We start from the raw sequence: 21,599 nt of genomic DNA, 5'->3' as shown, positions 1-21,599 counted from the left end.
AAACAAATTTAAAAGTCGATGATACTCACCAAAGGTGGAGAAGTAAATTTACCCAAGCTGTGACCACTCAATGTAATATTGTATTAAAAACCCTAAACATTGTATTATATTTTTGTGTTCAAACTGTATATAATAAGTTTTCCCTACTGAAACCAAATTTTCCTTAAGTAATTTCAGTGCGTTTGGTGTTCAATAGATTTCTTTATTGCATTTTATTTTTTTAAATTCATATATATATATTTGTTCAATTATATATAGAAATGTATATATAATTAGCTTATTTTTCTTTGTTCAAGAATTATTGAGAGAACAATTTGTTTTGTTTAGTTCAAATAGTATACAATTTGCTTAACTATACAATTAAAAAACTGTTTCGAAATCATAGCGAGTTAATCGAAACGATATAAACAATTGTTCGTATCCATTTCCTATAGCTTGCAATATTTAATATTAATTCAGTTATTATTAATGCTTTGTTCATTATAAAAACTTAACAAATGTTACCCAAACTTCGTTTATTTGTTGCCCATCTTCGATCTTAATGTTGCTTAAGTTTTGCATCTTATTATTCCGCTTGTTTTTGTTCCATTGTTTGTTTTCAGTAATTATCATGTTTATTCTTACAAGTATGTGGGCAAAATGACTGCTGAGAGTGATATACATATGTATATGTTTATACACTCGTATATTCAAAATGTACAAGAGAATTAGCTAATGACTTGCGCAAGTGAAATCAAAGGAAAATTGGGGAAAAACAATTTTGCTAACCTGTTTGCTTCTTTTAACCAACCCAGTGAGTTTTCGGGCTAAGTACACCACCCACTTAACCCCACAGCAATTTGTAAACTTTTTCAACAAATTCAAGTTAACTGAAAGGAACTGTAAGAAATTCCCTGCCGCTTCTGGATTCTTTGTTTGTTTTGCATTTATTCAGGATAGTCGTTGCTTGCGGAGAACCAAACAAAATTTTATAGAAATAATTTGCATTTTAACTGGCAGAAATTTTGAAATTTTCTTTAAGGTTCCCTAGCTTGTTGATATGTGAGCCAACTTTTTGGGCTGGAAAAATATAAGAAGCGATTTTACTGCCAACTTACCGAGTAATCCCAGCTTGTAAGTGAGTGATGAGCAAAAAGTGCCAACAGTTGGAAAATTTCGTTTGTTTTTCTTCGGCTTCAACTTTTCCCCGGAAAACTTTGGCGTCTTTTGTTGAAGAAACCAGCAGCACCTTTCCTATTTTTAATTCGGGGAAAAAGTTGAAGTCAACACGTGCGCTGGGCCCGAATGAATTTTAAAAAAAGTATATGTACTCTTTGATTGGTTTCTGTTTAATTAAGCTTCCCAAACCGCGTTTGAGTTGGAGTCCCCCTCTATAAATATATCAAATTAAAGCTTTCAACCGAACTGCCCCACGAGAACTGACGGGCAGTCGAGTCTTTACACAACGCATAAGGAACTGGCAAACCGAGTTGTAAAGCATTTAGGATTATATACACTGCTTGTCGATTTAATATATCTATGGCTTATATAGAAAATGGATCGTTAGCAAGCTTGCAATCGGTAAAAACACTTTGTATGGTTAAAAACATGGTTTCGGCTCTGTCTTGGTTAACTCTCGATGGTAAAATGTTGGCTTCAAGCAATTGGATTATCTATATTTAGCTAATGTTATGCTTAGGTTCGATATTGATAGGTATGTCGTGATATGGTAAACACAAATTGCGAGTCTAGGTATCAGAGATGGATAGATCATTATTAGAATACAATTACATTAGGTTAAAAACATAGTTCATTGCTGGGTTAAACAAAAAGGTCATCTTTAGAATGGTTTTGTAATTGGTCTTGAACCAAAGTATTGCTTTAATATTGGCCATTTCATTTCTTTTGAGACATAATATATAGAATATATAGGATTCGATATATAAACGTAAGCAACTAATATATAATAACAGTCAAAATGCTTATATAGAGTAATATCCTAAACCTCTTCTGAAATCAAAGAATACTTTTCATAATAGAGCATCACAATTGATATTTGATTTAAGGTTGTTGATCTCCAACTGATTCTGATCCATTGTAGACTCGTTGGTGAATATATGATATTCATTTCGATATTTTTCGAGTATAGTTTTTAAGAGGCTCTGCGAAACACAGTGAGTGATATGGGGGAAACAAAGACGATCTATAATCGGTGATAGTCAGTGATTGGTTAGGATCCTTTTGCCAACTCTGAAACTCTGAAACACACCATCTTTGTCCTTAGTGAATACGTATGCGAAGGCTCTGTATGACATCGAATAGATATTGCTTATTGGGGGATATGGGGATCGTGGATAAATAGGCTGCTCCTTTAGAGGAAGGCCTTCTTGCTGGTCTCCTGCGCCGTGGTGGTGGTGGTCGAGATGCCCAGATCCTTGCCCACGCTCGCTGTGGTGGACACCGCAATGCTGGGTGTTGGTGCTGCTGCTTGTGGAGCACTAGTGGCTCCAGTGGCTCCAGTGGCTCCACTAGCTCCAATTCCGGATGCGGACAGTCCCCCAGCTGAACTGGCCGGGGGAGGGGGTGTGGCTGCCAGGGGGGTGGGTATACGGGGCTGAAACGTAGGCTTGCCCATGGCCAGGGCAGGATTGAGATCCAACATTGTCCTGGGACTCATGGCCACAATGCTTGCGCCCAGCGGACCTGCGAAAAGTTGAGCAACTTTTTGTTTTAACCCCGCCACAGAAAGGATTATCAGTTTCGGTTTCGGTTTCGGGTGGATAGGAATTAGGTGGAGTAGGTGGAGTTATATAGCCGGAAACAATAGATAGATATAGCAGTGGGAAGTCCAGGATGAGTAAGAGAGAAAACAGAGAAAGAAAGAGAGAGAGAGAAATAAATATTATTTTCATTAAGTCGGTTAGTCAAGCTGGAGTTTCCAAATTTGGTCAACTTTGATTTTTTTTCATATGGCAAGGTGGGAGGCAACTTGATTGCTTATTTTTTTTTTTTCAAAATTGCTGATGGTATATTACTGGGTGCACTTGGTTGCTACGATATACGAGGGGTGGTGGTGGTTTTCTTGGGACGGGGTAAGTGTAACACGAACATGATTACAAACATCACACACAACTATGGAAACACTAATCACACTCCAAGACTCGGGGTCAAAATCGGGTCACATGCAGCATGCTCGGCAAATAAACACACACATAAGGCTAGATACAATATCTGCAAACTACGTTTGGCAAAGATTTCCGCTCGGTTGGATAAGTTGGACTCAGGCAGAGTGGAAGGGGGGGAGGTAAAACTTTGTAGAATCAAATGCTGTAAATGCTGGGAAATCGGATTTTGTGAAGGTGGCTCTAAACTCTAGAGTTTCTGCTTGCTACGAACTAGTTTCCAAGTTTTTCAACTATTTGACACTTTTAGTTGGGGATTTTTGTTGGGTTGGAAGAGAGCAAGAAAGTTGGAGGTTATTAGGGGTAGATAATAAAGGTTTCTTAACCAACACACACCCGCCCAGCAGAGTCCGAGTTTTGGTTAGCTGATAGTTAGATGATAGATGAACGAACCGGGGATTTCTTATTTCTTTACATTTCGTATATAACTGAGGTTTCGTTTTGATTTTGTTTCGATTTTTTTCGATTTTGTTGCCGAGTTTTTCTTGTTTTTTAGTTTTTTAGTTTTTTTTTTTTATACTGTGTCTTGAGCTGGCTTATCAAATTACAAAATATCTTTCTGGTTCTGTTCTGTATTCTGTTTTAGTCGAAACTGAAGGCCATATCTGAAATACAAGAGTTCGAGATAATACAAAGTAGATTCCAAGTTTTTCGATCAATTACATATGTATGTAGCTAAGGGATCTCTGATTCGGGGCAATTAGACTAGAACAAAAGGTCACAAAGTTACACACGCACACACAGAGAATGAGAGAGGATACGTTTACAGATCTGAATATAGTATATTGTATATATAATAGAATATAGTCTTATACACGGCTAACGAAGAAACGAACGAGCCAGAACTGAAGTACAACACGTACACGATATATATGGAATATAATATAATTTATGTAAAGATAGGTGGAGAAATATAGAGAGAGAGAGAGGAAAACACGTAGAAAATTACATATTGTAGTTATATATACGATTATATAGCAGGTTGGAGTGGTAGTAGTAACAGTAGATATCAGTAGCAGACGTCGTCCATATTCAAAGTAACCATACGAGTATTCATATATGTATGTATGTATGTATCTATGGCTATTTGGCATCCAGAAAGTGTGCCTTCGATCCACGTACCACGATCCGATATGCTCTATATCCGCTATATGATCTTTATCCAGTCCTTGGGTTTCTCTCAACTTTTCCTTCGCTTACTCTCATAGATCAGTTTGCCAAATTCTTATTTAAGGAAAGTATCATCATCATCATCTCTCATTGCATTGTTCTAGTTTGGAAGTAATGGTATTTGGGGGAATATTGGTTCTTCAGCTGGTTCTGTTGTGGTTGTTGTCGTATCGTGGTTCATGTTGTTGCTGTTGTGTTTGTTGGCTTAGAGCAGCCTGCTCTTTTTGCCATCGCGCGGTTTGCCAATCATTGTTGTATATTCATCTATTTACACAAGATTTTTGGGGTTTGGATTGGATCGTTTATCAATAAAATGAAATTATATTAAAGTAAACGAAAGTATTTGGAGCATAGATATCAAAAATCAATGATTGAAATAGGTACATATATAAAGTAGAGTCTCGTATCTGGGTATAAAAATCATTGAAGAAGGGGAAAAAAATATATATATATATTGCGATACATATTCTTGTATTTTGCTGACTCAATGGAATAAAGTACATCCCAAACTGATTGGAGGGCGATGACTTTGAATATACAAGTATGCCTTCGATGTATGAAGAAAAGTAAAGGTCTGCTTATTACATTATGATATGGAAATGACTTGAATATTTGGCTTTGCGCTTGGAGTTCAGGTTATTCGTAGATCGATAGGTATGTAAAAAGAATTAAGAAAAGGTAACTTATACCTTTAGAACTTTCTCTAGGTACTTTATAGAATATATATATTTTACTAACAATAATTCTTTCTTTACATTCCCATCGAGTTAGCACTAGAACTCCATGATACACCATTAAAGTCCCTCTGAATGATTTGCGTGAAATTAAAGCTAAGCTTGAAATTGAGAAAACTGGAGTATGAATAAAGAAGCCTTAAATGCATGGTAAATTACATAGAGTACATATATACACGTACACGACGAATGATATGTTAATTAATGGATATAGTATAGCCAAAAGAAGAAGCGCACCCAAAATCAGGAGTCGTAATGGGTCAAAGATTTGCATTTGATGGCGGCATTTACTGGGCTCTTACAATAATATCTTTCACTATTAATATTCATTTGCCAGGAGAAACTGCGAGACGGCACAAAGGATAACGAGTATTTATTACTGGGTTGTGTATTGCAAAGTTAATTCATTGAACTCGATTACTTTTGAACTGAGGGTGCAGCTGTGCGAGCTTTTAGAGACAGGTTAAGAACTTGTTTGGTTTTGTATTAGCTGGCTTGCTCGTCCTTTGTACTTTTAGTGGAATACATTTGGTATTTTGGCGGTGCCTTTTTGAAGCTCAGTTTGTTTGAATTGGTTTGTTTTTTTGTACTTTGTATTTTACTTTGTTGGTGGCTTTAGCTTTGGCTTGCATTTTGCTTGGATTGCGGGAATCAGTGTGTTGTAACTCCTTAAAGGACACTCGAGGACTCACCTGACTTGGGGCTGACCAGGTCCTTGGTTTTATTGTTCATGCGACGTGGTCCAGTGCCGCCGGATCCCATGGGACCGGAGTGGGGACCCGAGCCCGGGGTGCCACAGCCACTGACACCACCAGGGGCACCTAAAAGATACAATAATGGTTTTTAGCTTGAAGATAAGTACGAGTTCTTAAGAATACATGAACTGCCTAGTAGGTATTGATTTTTTGTATAATATGTTTGCGCAAGTTGCTTATTCCCCCATTTCTCTCACTAATTTACTGAATATTGTAAACACGCCTCATTGCTAAATTTAAATTTTATAAACGATTCTATTTTCATTAGATTCTCATTAATCGTAATTTACGATATATTCTGGTAGTTACAGTAAATCATCAAATAAACGTTGGATTCTTAGGCAGCTGCTTGAATATATACGTATGGATTTAGGTGACTAAATATTCAGTGGACAAACAGAGTTCTTCTTTGTTTTGTATGACTTAAGGTATTCTATATGACTGCCACTCACCTGGCAGTCTGGGCTGGCGCGGCTGCTCGACGGGAAGCACTCGTCTCCGCTTCTTTGGCAGTTTGGCCCTGGCCTGCGTGTGCGAGTAGTACATGGCGAAGTTGCTGACGATGACGGGCACTGGCAGTGCGATGGTTAGTACGCCGGCTAGGGCGCAGAGGGCGCCCACGAACATGCCGATGTAGGTTTTGGGGGCCATGTCGCCGTAGCCGACGGTGGTCATGGTGACCAGGGCCCACCACAGGCCCAGCGGTATGCTGTTGAAATCGTTGTGGGGATTCGGCTGGATGCGTTCCGCATAGTAGACGAGGCTGGCGAAGATCACGATGCCCAGGACGAGGAAGAACACCAGCAGGGTTAGCTCCTTCGCCGAGGCACGGAACGTCTGGATCAGGATCTTCAGTCCCGACGAGTGACGCGTCAGCTTGAACAGACGCATGATGCGGATGATCGAGAAGAACTCGAGGATGTCAGCGTTCTCCAGGTGCGATGCGAACCGCTGAAGCACTAGATCGATATAAAAACTAAGCGTCGCTATGTAGTCTATGATGTTAACAGATGACTTGATGAATTCCCACTTGTTCGGCGATGAGATAAAGCGCACCTGAAACGGGTATGAGATTAATTGCAAGTTGTTAACTGACAGTTCTAGACATTTATGAGCTTTATTGCTTACCAATATTTCAAAGGTAAACCAGGCATTGCACACGCATTCGATATAGAAGAAGGCTATGTGCGCATTGGTCTGCGTTTTGTCCAGAAACCAGCCATTACTTCCATTCGCAGTTTTCACTGTAATATTCCGGACGATGGGCACCCGCATATCGGGATGGGTCTTCAGGCAGAACGACAGGATCGAAATGCAGATGAAGAACACCGAAACCACGCCAATAGTCTAGAATTAAAGCGAAAATATTATAATTAAATAAATCTTGTATCTATAACAAGTTGTTGGCATGATTAATGTCGTTATATGTTTGGATATGCATTCACTTGAATTAAAAATAGATGTCTTGTCGTCTGTTTTCTTTTCAACTATAATATAATTACTCATTAGAATGCTTTTAAAGTGCAATTTTATGTGGGTGTTCTGTTCACTCATTCGGAAAATTGCTCAGCATGCATATAACTTAATTGAAATGTGAATTAAAGTGTTTCTTCTGACAAGTGCACTTTTATATGGAAATGATGAAAGATTTTGATAGATATAGAATGCATTACAATATCCAAAGGAAACCTCTGTAGAGCTGACTTACCTTGGCTGCATTGGAACTGTAGGGCTCATCGAACAAGGACCAAATGCGCGGCTTCATCTCCTGCCACCAGGATATGGTGCCTTTGTAGTAGTCCTCCTCGAAGCCAAACTTGCGTGCCAGTTCCTCCTCGGACGGTTTTTCCGTATCCAGATCGAGACGATCGAGTACGGCTAGGGTTTCCTGTGTGTCGCGATGCTGCAAGTAATACAAAATGACATTAATTTCACAATTAATCGATTGTAATAAGGGACTTACCTGTGTGTAGGTCATCCAACAGCAGGGCTCCACTTGGTTCGAGTCTAGGCCCCAGAACTCCAATTCCTCCTCGAACAGCGGTCCGCACACATCCGTGGGATAATGCAGCTTTCCAGTTCTGTGCAATTTTGCAATGTGATTCATATATAGCAATGTGATTAATATATAGAAATGTGAATGATATATATCAAGACCAACCTGTAATAGTTGAGCACTTGTGCGAAGACGCCCGGATGCCGATCAAAGAAGTACTCATTCAGTATCGGATCATAGTTGGCCAGGGCCTCTGTCAGTCGCGATAATCGCGTAGCCGGAATCTTTTTCAGTGTGGCCTTGTAGGTTTCATGCCGAATGCCACCCACATTGAGCACCACCCGGTTCTCCGAGTCCATGTTGATCAGATTCATGGCTGCATGCGCATAGTGTTGCATTTTTTTAGGTATATAAGTCATTGTCTGGATCAAAGGCTCAAAAGCCAACCAATCAAAATGAGGCTTTTTTAAATATTTTGTTAATTAAATTAAGATTTAACAAATAAAGTAATGGATAAAGTAAACTTTCAGTGTAACTGAGTTCTGGGTTTGCGTTTCAGTTTCTTGTGTTTTTTACGTGGGTTGCTTTTAAAACCTTAATACTTCTTGGGTGAGTGTGTTTTGTGTGGGCTTATGTTTTCTATTGTTTATTGGGACTTTATAGTTCCGCTTGTTTTTGCTATCCAACCTGAATGCTTTTCGTTGTCCTTGCCCACGATTTATGCAGTTGTGCGTACCACTCCTTCAAGGCACCACTTCGATCCACTCTTCGGCACCCAATGGGGATCAGGTCTCAGGACCTCGGACCACCACTGCAAAATATTTGGCCAGATGTTAGCAACATTGATCCATAGATCCTTGCAATCGAGCTACTCACTATGTTGGGGCTGAGTTGGACAACATGCCGCTGTAATAAAAAGAACTAAAATAATTATAAATCCACTTTAAATTCTTTCTTATAGTTTGGTTGAAGGCACAAGAGCAGTATTTGGTATGGAAACTTTTCGGGGTATTCGTGAAGTAATTACACATTCATATTAAGAAGACGTATGGATCCCTTCATTTTAATGGTTCGTAATTATGAGTTTATGACCTAGCCACATGTGCTGCATATCCACAACGGCTTTTCTATACGCACGTACAACTATTTTTAGGAGAAACTAATGTAGTGGGTGTTCATGGCAAATGTAATACATTTCGGGAAACATTTCATCACTTACTACTTTCAAAATGTGTTATAATAATGTATAATTTATCATTAAAGAAATTCCCAATCAAATCACTTGACCTCGCCTCCAAAAGTAAGGCATACAAATTATTGATTCTAAATCAATATTTGGGATATACAAATCATTGAGAAACTCAAATATTTCATATCATTTCAGATGCGGGGCCAACTTGCGCACTTCTTCTTCGGTTTATAGAATTTGTTTACCCATAAGATAAAGAACATATATCAGTTATGCCAAAGCCGAATCAAAAAGATTCAGTTAAGTATTAAAGTGTGCCGGATGGAAGCGGTAGAAGTAAAGCGTTCTATGAATTGATGTATGCATCCGATGATTCAATGCCTGGATTCACTTTATTTAGCGAGTACTTCTACGCCGCATAAATTTTTAGAATCAACAAACCCGACGCTCAAACTAAGGCCATTTATTTGGAAAATAGGCAATAATATTCGCTTCGATTAAATTGACCCATTAGCAGCTCGTGAAGCGCATCCCACCAATGATTATTTTCCCTATTTCCCAGATCTGACTAAATATAGTTGAACCGTATCATCGATAGCGTCATCGATTCAGGAGAGTGCCACGAAGAAGACTATATTTTGGTGTATAATAAAAAGAAGAAAAATAAAAGGAGCTGAACGTAACGGAATAATGAAATTGCCTTTCGTGATTTGCACAAAAGGCAAATATTTGTTCTTAAACAATATTTAGTTTTGGCGCTGCATTGTTTACACTCTCGCACGCACCGATACAAATGTAGCTGGGTGCTGGGTACTCGCCGCTACAGCAGCGGTCAAGAACATAATTCCGGAAAGGGCTTTACCACCAAAATTCAGTAGGAAATGATAATTATGTTTTCTGGCAACTAAATAAGGTACTTTTTCTTTACGGCTTCTCAAACTTTTGACATAGGTTATTTAAAATCTCTAAGTTTTTTCCAGGCCTTTGTGGATATGTCTAAATCTATCTGTATAGTAATGGCACTGCCGTCGGGTAGGTGACTATTGTGTTGGCCGAGACTGTGCGCACATCATGTACACAAAGTGAGCAACAGCCTCATGTCCGTCTTACTTCTGTGGTCCAACTGTCCGGCCGTCCCTGTCTGTCCGGCTGTTCTTTTTCTGTTGTCGATTCCCATCATTGTCCATTTGGTGTTTACTCGCAGCCGGCTGGCTGCCCCTCAATTTGGATTCTCGATTTTCGAATCAGCGCCATAAAAATACAAAACAACTCACACACAATTTTCATGAGGCTTTATAAACAAAACAAACAAGCCAAACACACGCTGAGGGCAGTTTTCCTGTCCGGGAAAGTGGTGGAATTCAGTTGCAATTAATGCTAATGATTATGTTATACACACACTGCCGCCGTTTCGGGATTGCCAAACTCTAGCTTAATATTCATGGGTTTAAAGTGTGTGTATATAGTAAAAGTATATGGTGTATATATGCTGCACATATACGTGTATATTTAGCCGCATTATTTATTCACTTCTAATGAGCGGGGGCAAAACTTGTAAGCTCCCCTAGAAAACACACAGTTTTTGGCCACAACCAGAAGTATTTAAAATGGGTTTCGGCTTTTTTTTTTTCTTACCACCAACGATTTTTTTTTAACCGACTTTCCTTCCCCCAGAAAGAACATTACACGCAAGTAAAGTAGTTAGAAGGTGGCTTAACTGCCTCCTGGGGGGAAGAACTGGGAAATGGCTGAGGGAAAGGGAAATGAGAAGCAAGGGGAAGGAAAGGGAAAGACAGGGCAGGGAAGGGGTGGTGCACACACAGTAGGTCAGGAGTGTTTTGTAAGTAGCGTGTTTTTGTTGTGGTATGAAGTTGCCTTCCTCGGTTAACTTGGCGTATACTTGATACACACACACACACACACACACACACACACACAGCAGTACATACACGTGTGTGTTGTCGTCGCGCACGCATCGATTTTTCCGTTTTTGGTGTATCACAAACTTCCTTATTGTCCGCCACCGCAGGATCGACTTTAAAGGCTATGTTAAGTAGTACTCCTCCAACCTGCCCAGCAATATACTCGTATACCCCATACGACACCATTCGCCGTCGAAGAAAACCATATCCACATTCATATCAATATCCATATCCATATTCCTGTCCCGCCTTCTCCGATTTCTCACCTATTCTCACCTATTCTCTCATCCTGCGGCCTCGTTGCGCTCTGCCCATAAACATAGTTCCGATACTGGGAATTTGTGGGGAGTCTGGTCGCAGGAAAAGTCGGAGAAACACGGGAAAGCCAATGTTTTGGGGCTTGGTGAAAATTGCGAAAAAACAAAAAGGGGTTAACTAAGCCGAGGACTATTTCACTACAACACTACACTCGTTTTCCTTGTGGGGGCGCCTCCTTCCGCTAATACTTTCTCACTTTCCGGGGAGTTGGCCGTCCGATCTCTTCGCGCGCGCGTTCCGAACCGTTCGAGGCGATTTTACAAACTGAAAAGGAATCCGAACAAACCGCACCAACACCGATGGCATTTTCATGCTCCGTTCTCTCTCTGGAGGGATGTGGATTTGTTTTTCATCTCCGCAGTGAGTGCATGCGCACTGCCACTCTGCAATTTCCATTTTCTTTCCATTTTCTTTTGCTCTGACATTCACTTGAGTGTGCCGCCAATATGCAACACTGCGTATGAGTGATGTAGAAAACGTTTTCAAATTTAAAATTCACTGTAGGACAACCATACAAAAGAGAATTCGAATTTCTTCTACTATTTTGTTCAAAAATATTTAATTAATATCTTTACAGATCACCAATCATGATCTTACAGGGAAACTGGACTATACGAAGTCGCAGCTTGGAGCCCTAGAAGATATATTAGTATTCATGCTGGTCAAAATGTATAAAATTTAAATAAACAAATTAAAATTCATTGTACACTTGTGCCTACTTCAAAATAAAAGAAAAACATTCCAATTTATGTAAAATTTGTATTTATAAGATTTTTGGGAACGTAAGTACTGAAGTACAGAGCAGCTTTGTTTAAATAGAAAACGAAAAAGTTACACTTAAAGGTTGCTAATTTGGTTGAACAGATGTTAAGTAACTTGCAATAAACCTATTCATAAAAATCAAATGCAATTTGCTAAGTGACGAAATGGAGCAGATGAAATGGCAAATGTGATAATCTGATAAGTTTTGGTCCTAGCAGGGCGGTATTTTCGTACATGAAGATGAGTATAAAATAGTCGATCAGTTGCGATATTCAGATTCTATGCCTGCTGCTCCTCGTTTCCGTCGGCAGAGGTGTGCCACACATGCCCCGTTTCCAGGGCCTGCAACTTGAGCAGTTCCTTTTGGCTGTCCTTGGCCTGAAGGTGGAACACACTTTGCTGGAGGGAGATTAAAAATAAGGTATTATAAAATGATTAATGGTATTTATTAATTCTTCGTTGCACAATAAGTTCAAGGACTCACTTTGACCTCCTTGGTGGTCAGGACATCCATTTTGTCGTAGATAATGGCGTGTAGGCCGAGTTCCTTCAACAGCTTGATGGTATCCTTGGAGTTGTTGTCGTCGCCCCAGCAAAACAGCACCAACCCACGCTCCTTGGCCAGATTCACCTAAAAGCGTCCGTAGCTGAATGGTTCACGATTCGAGAGTGGATCATGTTACCTGACTGGGATCACGCAGCAGGTCCTCCGTGTGTGCCACAACACCCAGGAACTCCATGGCCACCGCGTGCCACACGGCCAGCTCCATGGAATTGCCCCTGGGGTCCATATACTTCTGGTATTTCGTAGTCCTGCCGAGCGTTAGAAACATGACTGGGTATCGATTTTGCTTGAATCTCAGAATGGTGCAGATATCTGGATCGAAACAACTCAGTACTATCCTGCGATTCCCTGCCTTTCGTAGGATGACATCCAATATGCAATCGATATAGAGATTTCTGTCCACCACATGCTCGAATTCTTCCTCCATTTTGCCATCCTCCAGCCGCTGGGACCACTTGATTTCAATGTTGAAGCCCACATGGACATCAAGGGCATCCAGGACGTCGCATAGCTGGGGAAACGGCTGGTGCTCCAAACAATCATCATTGTGAAACGAACGCGTCTCCCTGGACAGACCCTCAGCAATATGATAGACCTTCAGTTTCTTCAACTGCTCCAGGGACAGCTCTCGCATCGGTAGGGCCAGGAAATCGTGCTCCTGCATACTGCACTTGGACTTCAGGGAAACATAGATCATGAAGTCGTGATACACCACCGGCACCAGATCCTTGCTGAGTTGAACATCGAACTCCACCATATCGGCACCATGCTCAGCGGCATTCTTCAATGAAGTAATGGTGTTCTCCCGAATCACAGCGTCCTTGGCCTTGAAACTGGTTCCGGAACCACGGTGCCCCACATCCAGTCCCGTCCACTTGTTGTTCCAGTATCGGGCATAGCTGACGCTCATATCCATGAGCGCGCACTGCGATGAGGGCTTTACGATAAGATAGCCAAGACGCATCATTCCCAGAGGTCGATGGCCCTTGGCACAGGTTATCGGTAGCTCCAAGTTGCCTTCAGATCGCTTAAAAAGATTGGGCAGCACATAATGATAGCCCAGGTGATTCGGTGGACCATCTTCCCTGGCCACCCGGGAGCTGTAGCTGTACAAATCAATCAGATAGGCCGTGTTCTCGAAGTCTCCGACGGTTAGGTGGAATATAACCAAATCGGTGGGTCCACAGCCGGTGCCGAACTGCTCCTGACTCCGGATTTCGCACTCATCGGCACTCAAGGTGACGACCTCGCTAAAGGCAAATGCTGTGGAGGATTCACCGCCGTTCTCCTTGGTATCATGGGTGTCGTTCGACAAGGAATCCTCCATGGGGGAAGAGGGCAGCATGGCATCACAGCTGGCACTCGGAATACTCAGGTTCATGGGCGTCACTTTGACCTGGATGTGCCTTCGCTTCATGCGCTGCTTAAATGTGAACGGCGCATAAAAGAACTTCAGCTGCACCAGGGTCTCCTTGGTCAGCCAGCCCCGGTCCACCTTCTCCTGGCCATTTATCGAGCCAAATATGTCACTCTGATTCTTGGCAGGCTGCTCATCCAGCTCCTTGATTCTTCGGGGCTGTAAGGAAACGGAATCTCTTAGCATTGTTATTGGGCAGGTACCAGATCATGATTCCCATACGAGTGCATACACATCAAATCCGATCCCAGGTCCAGCTGGATTTTTGGACTCTACTCGTATGAGGTCAGTACATAATGTGTTTGTAAACCTGTAATTGCGTTTCCCAACGACGGACCACCAGCTGCTCCGTGCCGGGATCGACGGCACAGACCATATAGCGATACTCCGTGTCACAGTGACGCGGAATATAGATCTCTCCAGTCCACAGATTGCCATACCCATCCTCGTCCTCCTCATTCTTGGCCAAAAGCGCCGCTCCCGAGTGCTGCCAGTTGCCCAGGGCCTCGCAGTTACCCACAATGGCCAGCTGCTCGTTGGACGCCAGTTCCTGGTTCATCAGCACCCGGAAGGTCCACAGTCTGTTGGTGGTTATGTCGCCGAAGATGCGGCGCGATTCCAATCGGTTGCCGTTTTCCGAGGACGAGGGACAGGATGATGGCGCCGCCATCGCATCCTCGTCGCCATCGTGCGAGGCCAGCCAGTTGTGCATTCTGTGGAATTGGATAATTAGTTTTATAATAAACCATTCAAATGTATAAACTCAGTATAATAGGATTGTTTAGATTGCCAATCAGTATCTCTCCTTTTATCGTGTACGCACTGTACTTCAATCTTTTTCAACGGCGGTCACAAGTTGATGTTTGATTTTATCGAGCGCAAGTAATTCGTAGATATTAACACACCATTAATTTCACTTGCAGTCCGATTGTTTTCAATTTCTTATCACTGGATGACGTAAATAAATAACTTTTATTACTTACTTTGCGTGGGTGTGTGTTGATATAGTATTATAAACCCAAATCGCTTTGTTTTGATTTGGTTTCCCGTTCTCTCTCTTGTTAATTTTCCTAGATTTTCTTGGATTTTCCTACGAATACACGAAACTATAGCAAAAGTACGCAAACTGAGGAGTCGGCCGATTTTTTGCTCATAGCAGCTGTTTTTGTTCGCGGATTTCGGTTAACAATACATCATGTTTTTCGCTTCTGGGGGCGGGGAGTAAACTGTATAATGTGGCAGACTCTAGTGGATATAACTATATATTATCTGAACGATTTCAGCGCCGCAGGGGCTTCCGATCCGCCTAAAACTGTGAGTTGCATTATTTTGTTATCTATATGTTCACTGAGCGATTTTGGCGAGTGATGAGAAAAGTATTTGAATATCAATATATCGATAGGTTTTCGGGAAAGTTGTTATTCCTATTCTTGTTATGGTAAGTACTTAAAACACTTGTAAATTGTACATTTTACTCGCTATATACTGCAACAAATATAACAACTTTACACCCACTTAAAATACAAGTTTTTAAATTGAGATTTGAGTTCATTCTCACAGTGATGGCAGCGCGAACAGCTGTTTTTTCAGGGTGACCATTTTTCGCGTAATCAGTGTATCTCAGAATTTTAGAAAACTATCTGAGAAATTGTAGCTAAGTATCTGCAAAAGTGGAGATATCAAGTTTAGAAAAGTTGGCTTCTTTTAGTCTCTGCGATTCTTTCAAATAAGTATTTAAAAAAATGGGAGCATAAATATGTATATATATTTGTGCTTATCTCCAATTGCATACACCTACAAACTCTGGATTGCAAAATAATAAAAAGAAAAAAATTAAGCCCGCCAAAAGCGAATGCAGTTTGGCAAGATTTAGGGCTTTCTGCCAGCGACTTGTGTGGGTGATTTCCAGAATATTCTGCAGTGGATCGCCGGATGTGCCGCATGTGCCGCAGTGCACTTGCTTGTTGAACTTGGAGGAGATAAGAGGTGCCGAATAAAAAACTTCGTGTGCAACACATTATGGAGGAATACAAAACAATCATAACAAATTCTGATCTACCCCACGAATATATATATGACGATGACAAACTGGTTTCGCACACGCCGGAGTCAGAATTAAATCTAGGAGATATTTTGCATTCGGCTGCTTTTGCTGCTGAAGCCAAACCGAAAACTAAAAGACTTTCGCGCGCCATTCCGCCGTATCCGCATGCGGCTCGGCTGAAAAATGGTGTTCGTGTTTATGAGTATAGTGAGCCCAGAAAACAAAGCTACAGATCAAATTTATGGAAGGAGGCCTACAGTGTGAGTAGGAATCGAGTGGCATGAACATGTGCTAGCCTTAAATAAAACAAATATTTCAGATACTCCACCAGCGATTGGATATTGCAGAGACAGTCGCAGGAGAGGAAAACCTGAGAACGCAGATACATCCGTGTTTGCACAGGATTAAAGGACTTTTAAATCCGGACACCTGCCTCATGTGTCCGCGGTGTCAAAAGCCCATTTTGTCCACCAAAGTTCTGAGATTAGCATAGTGACGAATGCAAGCAACCTTATATCTGATATCTAAACTTATATATTCTAATAAACATTTTTGAAGAAACAAATGCAACTGCAATCAGCTGAATCATCATTTCCGGCTGGATTTTCCATTTTGGCGGGAAAGCATTTTGTGAAAAAGAGATAGAAAAAAAAGAAGAGATAGAAAAATGTGCGTGTCGTAGCAGAGAGCTTTGGAGTGCGAGTAAGACCGATAGTTACCAAAATATATGCCCGCGCCGAATCAAATAGCAATAGCAATTAATGAAACTAGTCATACAGGTTTTTCATTTACATTCAATACACATATAAATTTATACATCCATTTTTAATACACTTATAAATGTAATAAATCTTATGAAATGATTGGAGCTCTGTAAATCATTCAGTCATCGATATCATTCGATAGTTCCATGAGATGGCAACTCTGCCACAAAACAGCTGTTCTTTTTGGCGCGAAAAAAACAGTGCAACAATTTGTTTATATATAAATAGATAACAAAAATATATATACCTTCGTGGGAAACCAGTATGGATCAGTATCCGGATGAGAACGAGGAGTTCGAGCTGCAATACCAAGACGAATTAGAGCTGCTGGAGGATTTGCCGGACGAGTTCACTGCGTACGATGGACCCAGCACATCAAAACAGGCGTCTGCGAAGCAAAAGGAAAACAGAGCTCCTGCGCCGGCATTAAAGGATGTCACCCGGCTGGGAAACTCCACTCTGGGTTCGCCACAACTGTCGCAGATTACCTTTGGAAGCAGCCAGCTGGGTGGCGAAGATGAGGGCGAGGGCACTGCAACTGGAGGCCATGTCAATCGGCGGCTTTTTGGAACGCCCAAAGGTCCATCGGTGGGCAGGGGCTGCTCCACGCCCTTCCAGCGAATGCCCGCCATCCAGGAGCTGGAAAACACACAACTAACCAGCCGGGGATTTGGTCTGGAAAAGGAAAACCCAGCAGCAAATCAGCTCCAGGAAGTGGGTCTTAAGAATGTCAATAAGCGGCGCCTGGAACGTGATCTCTTTGGGGACATTGATGACCTATTCCACGAGTCCTACGAGGACCCCATGGTGAAGAAAGCACGAACCGAGGAGCAGCGAGATCACGAGGCCATCGACAGGATCCTCGAGCTGCGGCGAAAGCTGCGAGAGTCCAGCAAAACTCTGCGAAAGGACGACGTAAGTCGCCTGAAAGCGCTGCACGACTTTAAGATGAGAAACCTATCGTACGAGATCCCAAACTGGCCCTTCCTGGCCATTCAGCGCAGTGATCTCGAGCGGATCTATGTGAGATTCCACTCCGAGGACTATGAGCAAAGGCAATTGGACCTGATCAGTGCCAGAGGCGAGGTGGTGGGCAGTCTATTGGGCGAGGCCAAGGAGAAGATCTGGCAGGAGGCCGGGGAAATAGTGAGTATCCGGAAATGTCATCAAAACCAAGTAATATTGTCATTTCTTCTGCAGGTTTTAAGTCGCGCAACAGCCACAGAAGAGACAGATGTAACACTCGTGGATAGCAACTCCAATGGAGAACCCGGACGCCTTTGGGTGGACAAGTACAAGCCGAGGAAATACATCGACCTGCTCTCCGATGAAATGACCAACAGGAGCCTGCTCTACTGGCTGAAAATGTGGGACAAAGTGGTCTTTGGCAAAGCCTTCCACAGCAAACGGGAACAGGAGGCGGTGACCGGAGAGGGCGGCACTGCTGGAGGAGCTGGCAACCAGCTGAATAGCTTCAATAAGCGCACGGGCAAATTCGAATCCAATGGCGGCTGGCGGCAGCGCAAGTCTCGGCAAGCTCTCAACACAAATGTGGATGCCTTGGGCAGGCCCATGCAGAAGGTGGCACTGCTATGTGGTCCTCCAGGTCTGGGGAAAACCACACTGGCGCACACGATCGCCCGACATGCTGGTTACAATGTCCGGGAGATCAACGCCTCCGATGATCGCAGTCCCGAGGCCTTCAAACTGGCTTTGGAGAATGGCACACAAATGTCTTCGGTTTTGAATGAAGACAAACGACCCAATTGCATTGTTTTAGGTAGGAAAATATCTTTTAAGCTTGTAATGCTATACATTCAAACTTATTTTCCTGTAGATGAAATCGATGGCGCGCCTCGGCAATCTATTGAGTATCTGGTCAAGTTCATCAGCGATGCTGTCTACAGCAAAGTTAAAGCCAAGGGCGCCAAGGCAGAACACAACGTCCTAAAGCGACCCATCATCTGCATTTGCAACGATGTCTACGATCCTGCCCTGCGTCCTTTGAGGCAGGTGGCCTTCGTGGTCAGTTTCCCGCCCATCGATGCAGCGCGTCTTGCGGAAAGGTACACTCAGTTATATATATTAAAATATAGAATACATTCTATAGGCAATGATATCTTACTTTCAGATTAGTTAAAATTGCTCACAGAGAGCAGCTGAAGACGGACTTTGGTTCACTTATCGCTCTAGCTGAGAAATCCGGAAACGATGTGAGGAGCTGTATATCATCCATGCAGTTTTTTAAGTGAGCAACAAATTAATATTTATTTATTACTAAGCTAACAATAATTCAATTTGTAGTGCCCAAAAGCACAGTCTCACTCTGCAAGATGTGCTCAACAACAATCTGGGTCAAAAGGACAGGCATCAAGGACTATTCGCCGTGTGGGATGCCATTTTCCGGGTGAGCCTCTGTAGTTTGTGTATTTGTGGCACAATTTAATGTAATCTCTTGTTTAGATACAACGCCCGCGGAAAACCCTACAGACAGATGCCAATAAGGTCGATGAGCCCGCCCAGGTCACAATGACAAACACGTCTGTGACAACGCGAGTTCGCAATGTTCTGGAGGTTGTCCACTCCAGTGGGGACTACGAAAGGTAATCGCACTTTAAATTATAACAAAAGTTTCAAGTTATATAAATTTTATTTGATTTGCTAGACTAACGCAAGGCGTGTATGAGAATTACCTGCAACAGAAGATGCCCGATCCGAACTTTATGGGCGTGTGCGAAGCGCTGAAATGGTTTTGCTTCACGGATACGGTGCAGCATCAGATCGGCAGGCAGCAGAACTACAGTGTGTACCCGTACCTGCAGTACGGTTTTGTCGTTTGGCATTTGCTGTTTGCCACACTGGCCTGGCCGAAAATCGCATTTCCCACGCGTGGCTTTGAGGTGAGCTGCAGAAAGAAAAAGAAAACGAAAACGAAACGAAACGATGACGAGATGATGGCCCCGGGCCACATTATTTCTTTTCAACGCAGAGAGGCTGCTTCTTTGAGGCAGGCTCATGATTTATGCAGGCGTCATTAGCCGGGGCAAACATCCCCGGCCAAGCCCTGTGGAAAGTGCATAATCAACACAATCAAGCCATGTAATTTCTTGTCCATTATGTGCCTCAAATGCAATCACAAGATTAATGAGACTCCTGCATAGATTTCGCACTGTTTGCCCAAGGACCAACCCTTCATTTTCTCTATACTCGTATCCTTGCAGTTCCAGCAGAAGAGCACCAACCAGCGAAACATCTTTCAGGCCATCTGCAAAGGTGTCACCACCTCTGCACTGGGTGTGGGTCAGGGCGGAACTCTGCTCCTCGATACGGTGCCTCTGCTGAAGAGGATTCTATCGCCGCAACTACGCTCCGTCGCTGTGCAGTTGCTGTCTCCAAAGTGAGTACTCCTGGATTACCTTAGGACATTCCCATAAATGCATATTTCATTAACCACAGGGAGCAGCAGGACTTGCGTCACACCATCGAGGTGATGGTTGATCTCGGCCTAACATTCGTGCAGGTCAAGTCCCAGGAAGGACATTATGTCTTTCAAACCGAACCGGATCTCGATGCACTCAGTGCTTTTCCAGGTGCGTCCAAGACGGGAATGCAAAGCCTATTTAAACCTAAATTCGTTTCCATTTATCCTTAGGCTACACAGGGATCTCGCTTCCCTACTTTAGTCGCCAGTTGATAGCCCGCGAGGTGGACTTGGAACGCATCCGACGAGCTGCCCCCAAGGGCGGAGCACCCTCAGCTCCGGCCGCAAAAAAGAAGCCAGCAGGAGCAGCAGCGCAGCTACCCAATCATTTGCAAACATTGAAGCCGAAACCAATTTCTGCCTCTAATATGCACAGTGCACCCAAGCAGCAGGTGAATCTATGAGCATTTGCATGCCTTGCATTTACTTAGCAGCAATTTACTTGCAAATTCCCGCCACTCTCCAAAGAAGTGCGCATATGCTTCGGTCGAACCTGAGTTCACCTCCTTCACCTCCTCACCAAATGATTTTCCTTTTGCTGTTTAAGCCAAAGCTTTTTCCTTGTGGCAAATCCTTGCAAAGCTAATAACCCATAAGGGGATTCCAGCGGTATTGTCATTGGAGTCGTAATGTGGGATCAGCGCAAACGAACATTTATTGCTCGTCTTAAGCGAAGGCGACTGGGAAAGCTACTTTATTGTTTACTTCACGAGGGCACTCACTTTTGTACCCTCTCTTTATTCCCGAAAAATCGCGTACAATAACCCGAAGTTATTTCAAATTATACACTTGCTTTTGAATGTTGGATTATTTTGTACGCTTTACTAATTTCTATGCGGTTTCTTTTCAGCTTACTAAGGACTTCTTTGGCCGCATTACTCACAAATCGACTTCAACAAACTCAGCTGAGGAATGTAAGTTAATCGAATCTCTTAAGTTTTCCATTTTTCTATTAAACACACTAATTTTTTTCCCAGCCAAGACCGATGCTATTGTGAAGAGTCCTATTTGGTATCGCTACAAGGAGGGATTCAACAACGCCGTCCGCAAGGATGTTCACATTCACGAACTGCTTTAACCAACTTCCAATGATTTCCCGCACAACTCTTTTACCTTATTTATTATACAAGATAATACACAAAAAACTATGTTTTTTACAAGCCGGAAGCTGTATGGCAACACTTATGTATGGACCCCGAAAGGGGCATTGTTCTTTTATCATTGAATTTTGTGGGAAATTCACAAAGACAACTATAACTCCGCTCGTGCTGGGCTTTGATATGTATTACAAATGATTGTAGTGCTTTCCTTATCGCGGGTC

At 42.4% G+C, this 21,599-nt stretch overlaps 4 protein-coding genes across 10 annotated transcripts; 2 read left to right on the top strand and 2 right to left on the bottom strand.

Moving 5' to 3' along the window:
- Positions 1–361: 361 nt before the first annotated feature.
- On the bottom strand, positions 362–11,482 carry LOC122626367 (potassium voltage-gated channel protein Shaw). Of its 6 annotated transcripts, none has more exons than XM_043806604.1 (10): positions 11,194–11,482; positions 8,693–8,722; positions 8,504–8,627; positions 7,982–8,192; positions 7,784–7,901; positions 7,529–7,723; positions 6,949–7,167; positions 6,273–6,876; positions 5,758–5,886; positions 362–2,700 (listed from the first exon to the last, which is right to left on the bottom strand). In XM_043806604.1, exons 4-10 carry the CDS (start codon positions 8,188–8,190, stop codon positions 2,351–2,353), a joined length of 1,824 nt encoding a protein of 607 aa, XP_043662539.1. In that variant the 5' UTR covers positions 8,191–8,192; positions 8,504–8,627; positions 8,693–8,722; positions 11,194–11,482; the 3' UTR covers positions 362–2,350. The 6 variants fall into 6 exon arrangements, 4 of the variants coding, with proteins under 4 accessions (XP_043662539.1, XP_043662540.1, XP_043662538.1 ...); XM_043806605.1 differs by having other exon boundaries at positions 11,204–11,482; XR_006326701.1 differs by lacking the exons at positions 8,504–8,627; positions 8,693–8,722; positions 11,194–11,482 and adding an exon at positions 3,498–4,595 and having other exon boundaries at positions 2,563–2,700; positions 7,982–8,269.
- Positions 11,483–11,990: 508 nt separating this feature from the next.
- Positions 11,991–15,370, bottom strand: LOC122617427 (glycerophosphocholine phosphodiesterase GPCPD1). 2 transcript variants are annotated; one of them, XM_043793282.1, is made up of 5 exons: positions 14,973–15,370; positions 14,300–14,702; positions 12,691–14,148; positions 12,492–12,638; positions 11,991–12,406 (listed from the first exon to the last, which is right to left on the bottom strand). In XM_043793282.1, exons 2-5 carry the CDS (start codon positions 14,699–14,701, stop codon positions 12,287–12,289), a joined length of 2,127 nt encoding a protein of 708 aa, XP_043649217.1. In that variant the 5' UTR covers position 14,702; positions 14,973–15,370; the 3' UTR covers positions 11,991–12,286. The 2 variants fall into 2 exon arrangements, with proteins under 2 accessions (XP_043649217.1, XP_043649225.1); XM_043793290.1 differs by lacking the exon at positions 14,973–15,370 and having other exon boundaries at positions 14,212–14,332.
- A 638-nt stretch (positions 15,371–16,008) lies between these two features.
- On the top strand, positions 16,009–16,526 carry LOC122611855. Its single transcript, XM_043785209.1, has 2 exons — positions 16,009–16,293; positions 16,353–16,526. Exons 1-2 carry the CDS (start codon positions 16,009–16,011, stop codon positions 16,524–16,526), a joined length of 459 nt encoding a protein of 152 aa, XP_043641144.1.
- Positions 16,527–16,970: 444 nt separating this feature from the next.
- LOC122618033 (chromosome transmission fidelity protein 18 homolog) lies at positions 16,971–21,463 on the top strand. Its single transcript, XM_043794158.1, has 12 exons — positions 16,971–17,943; positions 17,998–18,577; positions 18,635–18,863; positions 18,929–19,045; positions 19,102–19,204; positions 19,261–19,400; positions 19,463–19,697; positions 20,019–20,194; positions 20,254–20,387; positions 20,450–20,670; positions 21,129–21,192; positions 21,256–21,463. Exons 1-12 carry the CDS (start codon positions 17,062–17,064, stop codon positions 21,354–21,356), a joined length of 2,982 nt encoding a protein of 993 aa, XP_043650093.1. The 5' UTR covers positions 16,971–17,061; the 3' UTR covers positions 21,357–21,463.
- The last annotated feature ends 136 nt before the right edge of the window (positions 21,464–21,599 follow it).

Source organism: Drosophila teissieri, chromosome 2L (assembly GCF_016746235.2).
Source record: "Drosophila teissieri strain GT53w chromosome 2L, Prin_Dtei_1.1, whole genome shotgun sequence".
In the NCBI taxonomy this organism is placed as follows: domain Eukaryota; kingdom Metazoa; phylum Arthropoda; class Insecta; order Diptera; family Drosophilidae; genus Drosophila; species Drosophila teissieri.
The sequence above is the reverse complement of the archived record's forward strand: the minus strand, read 5'-3'. Positions and strand labels throughout refer to the sequence as shown.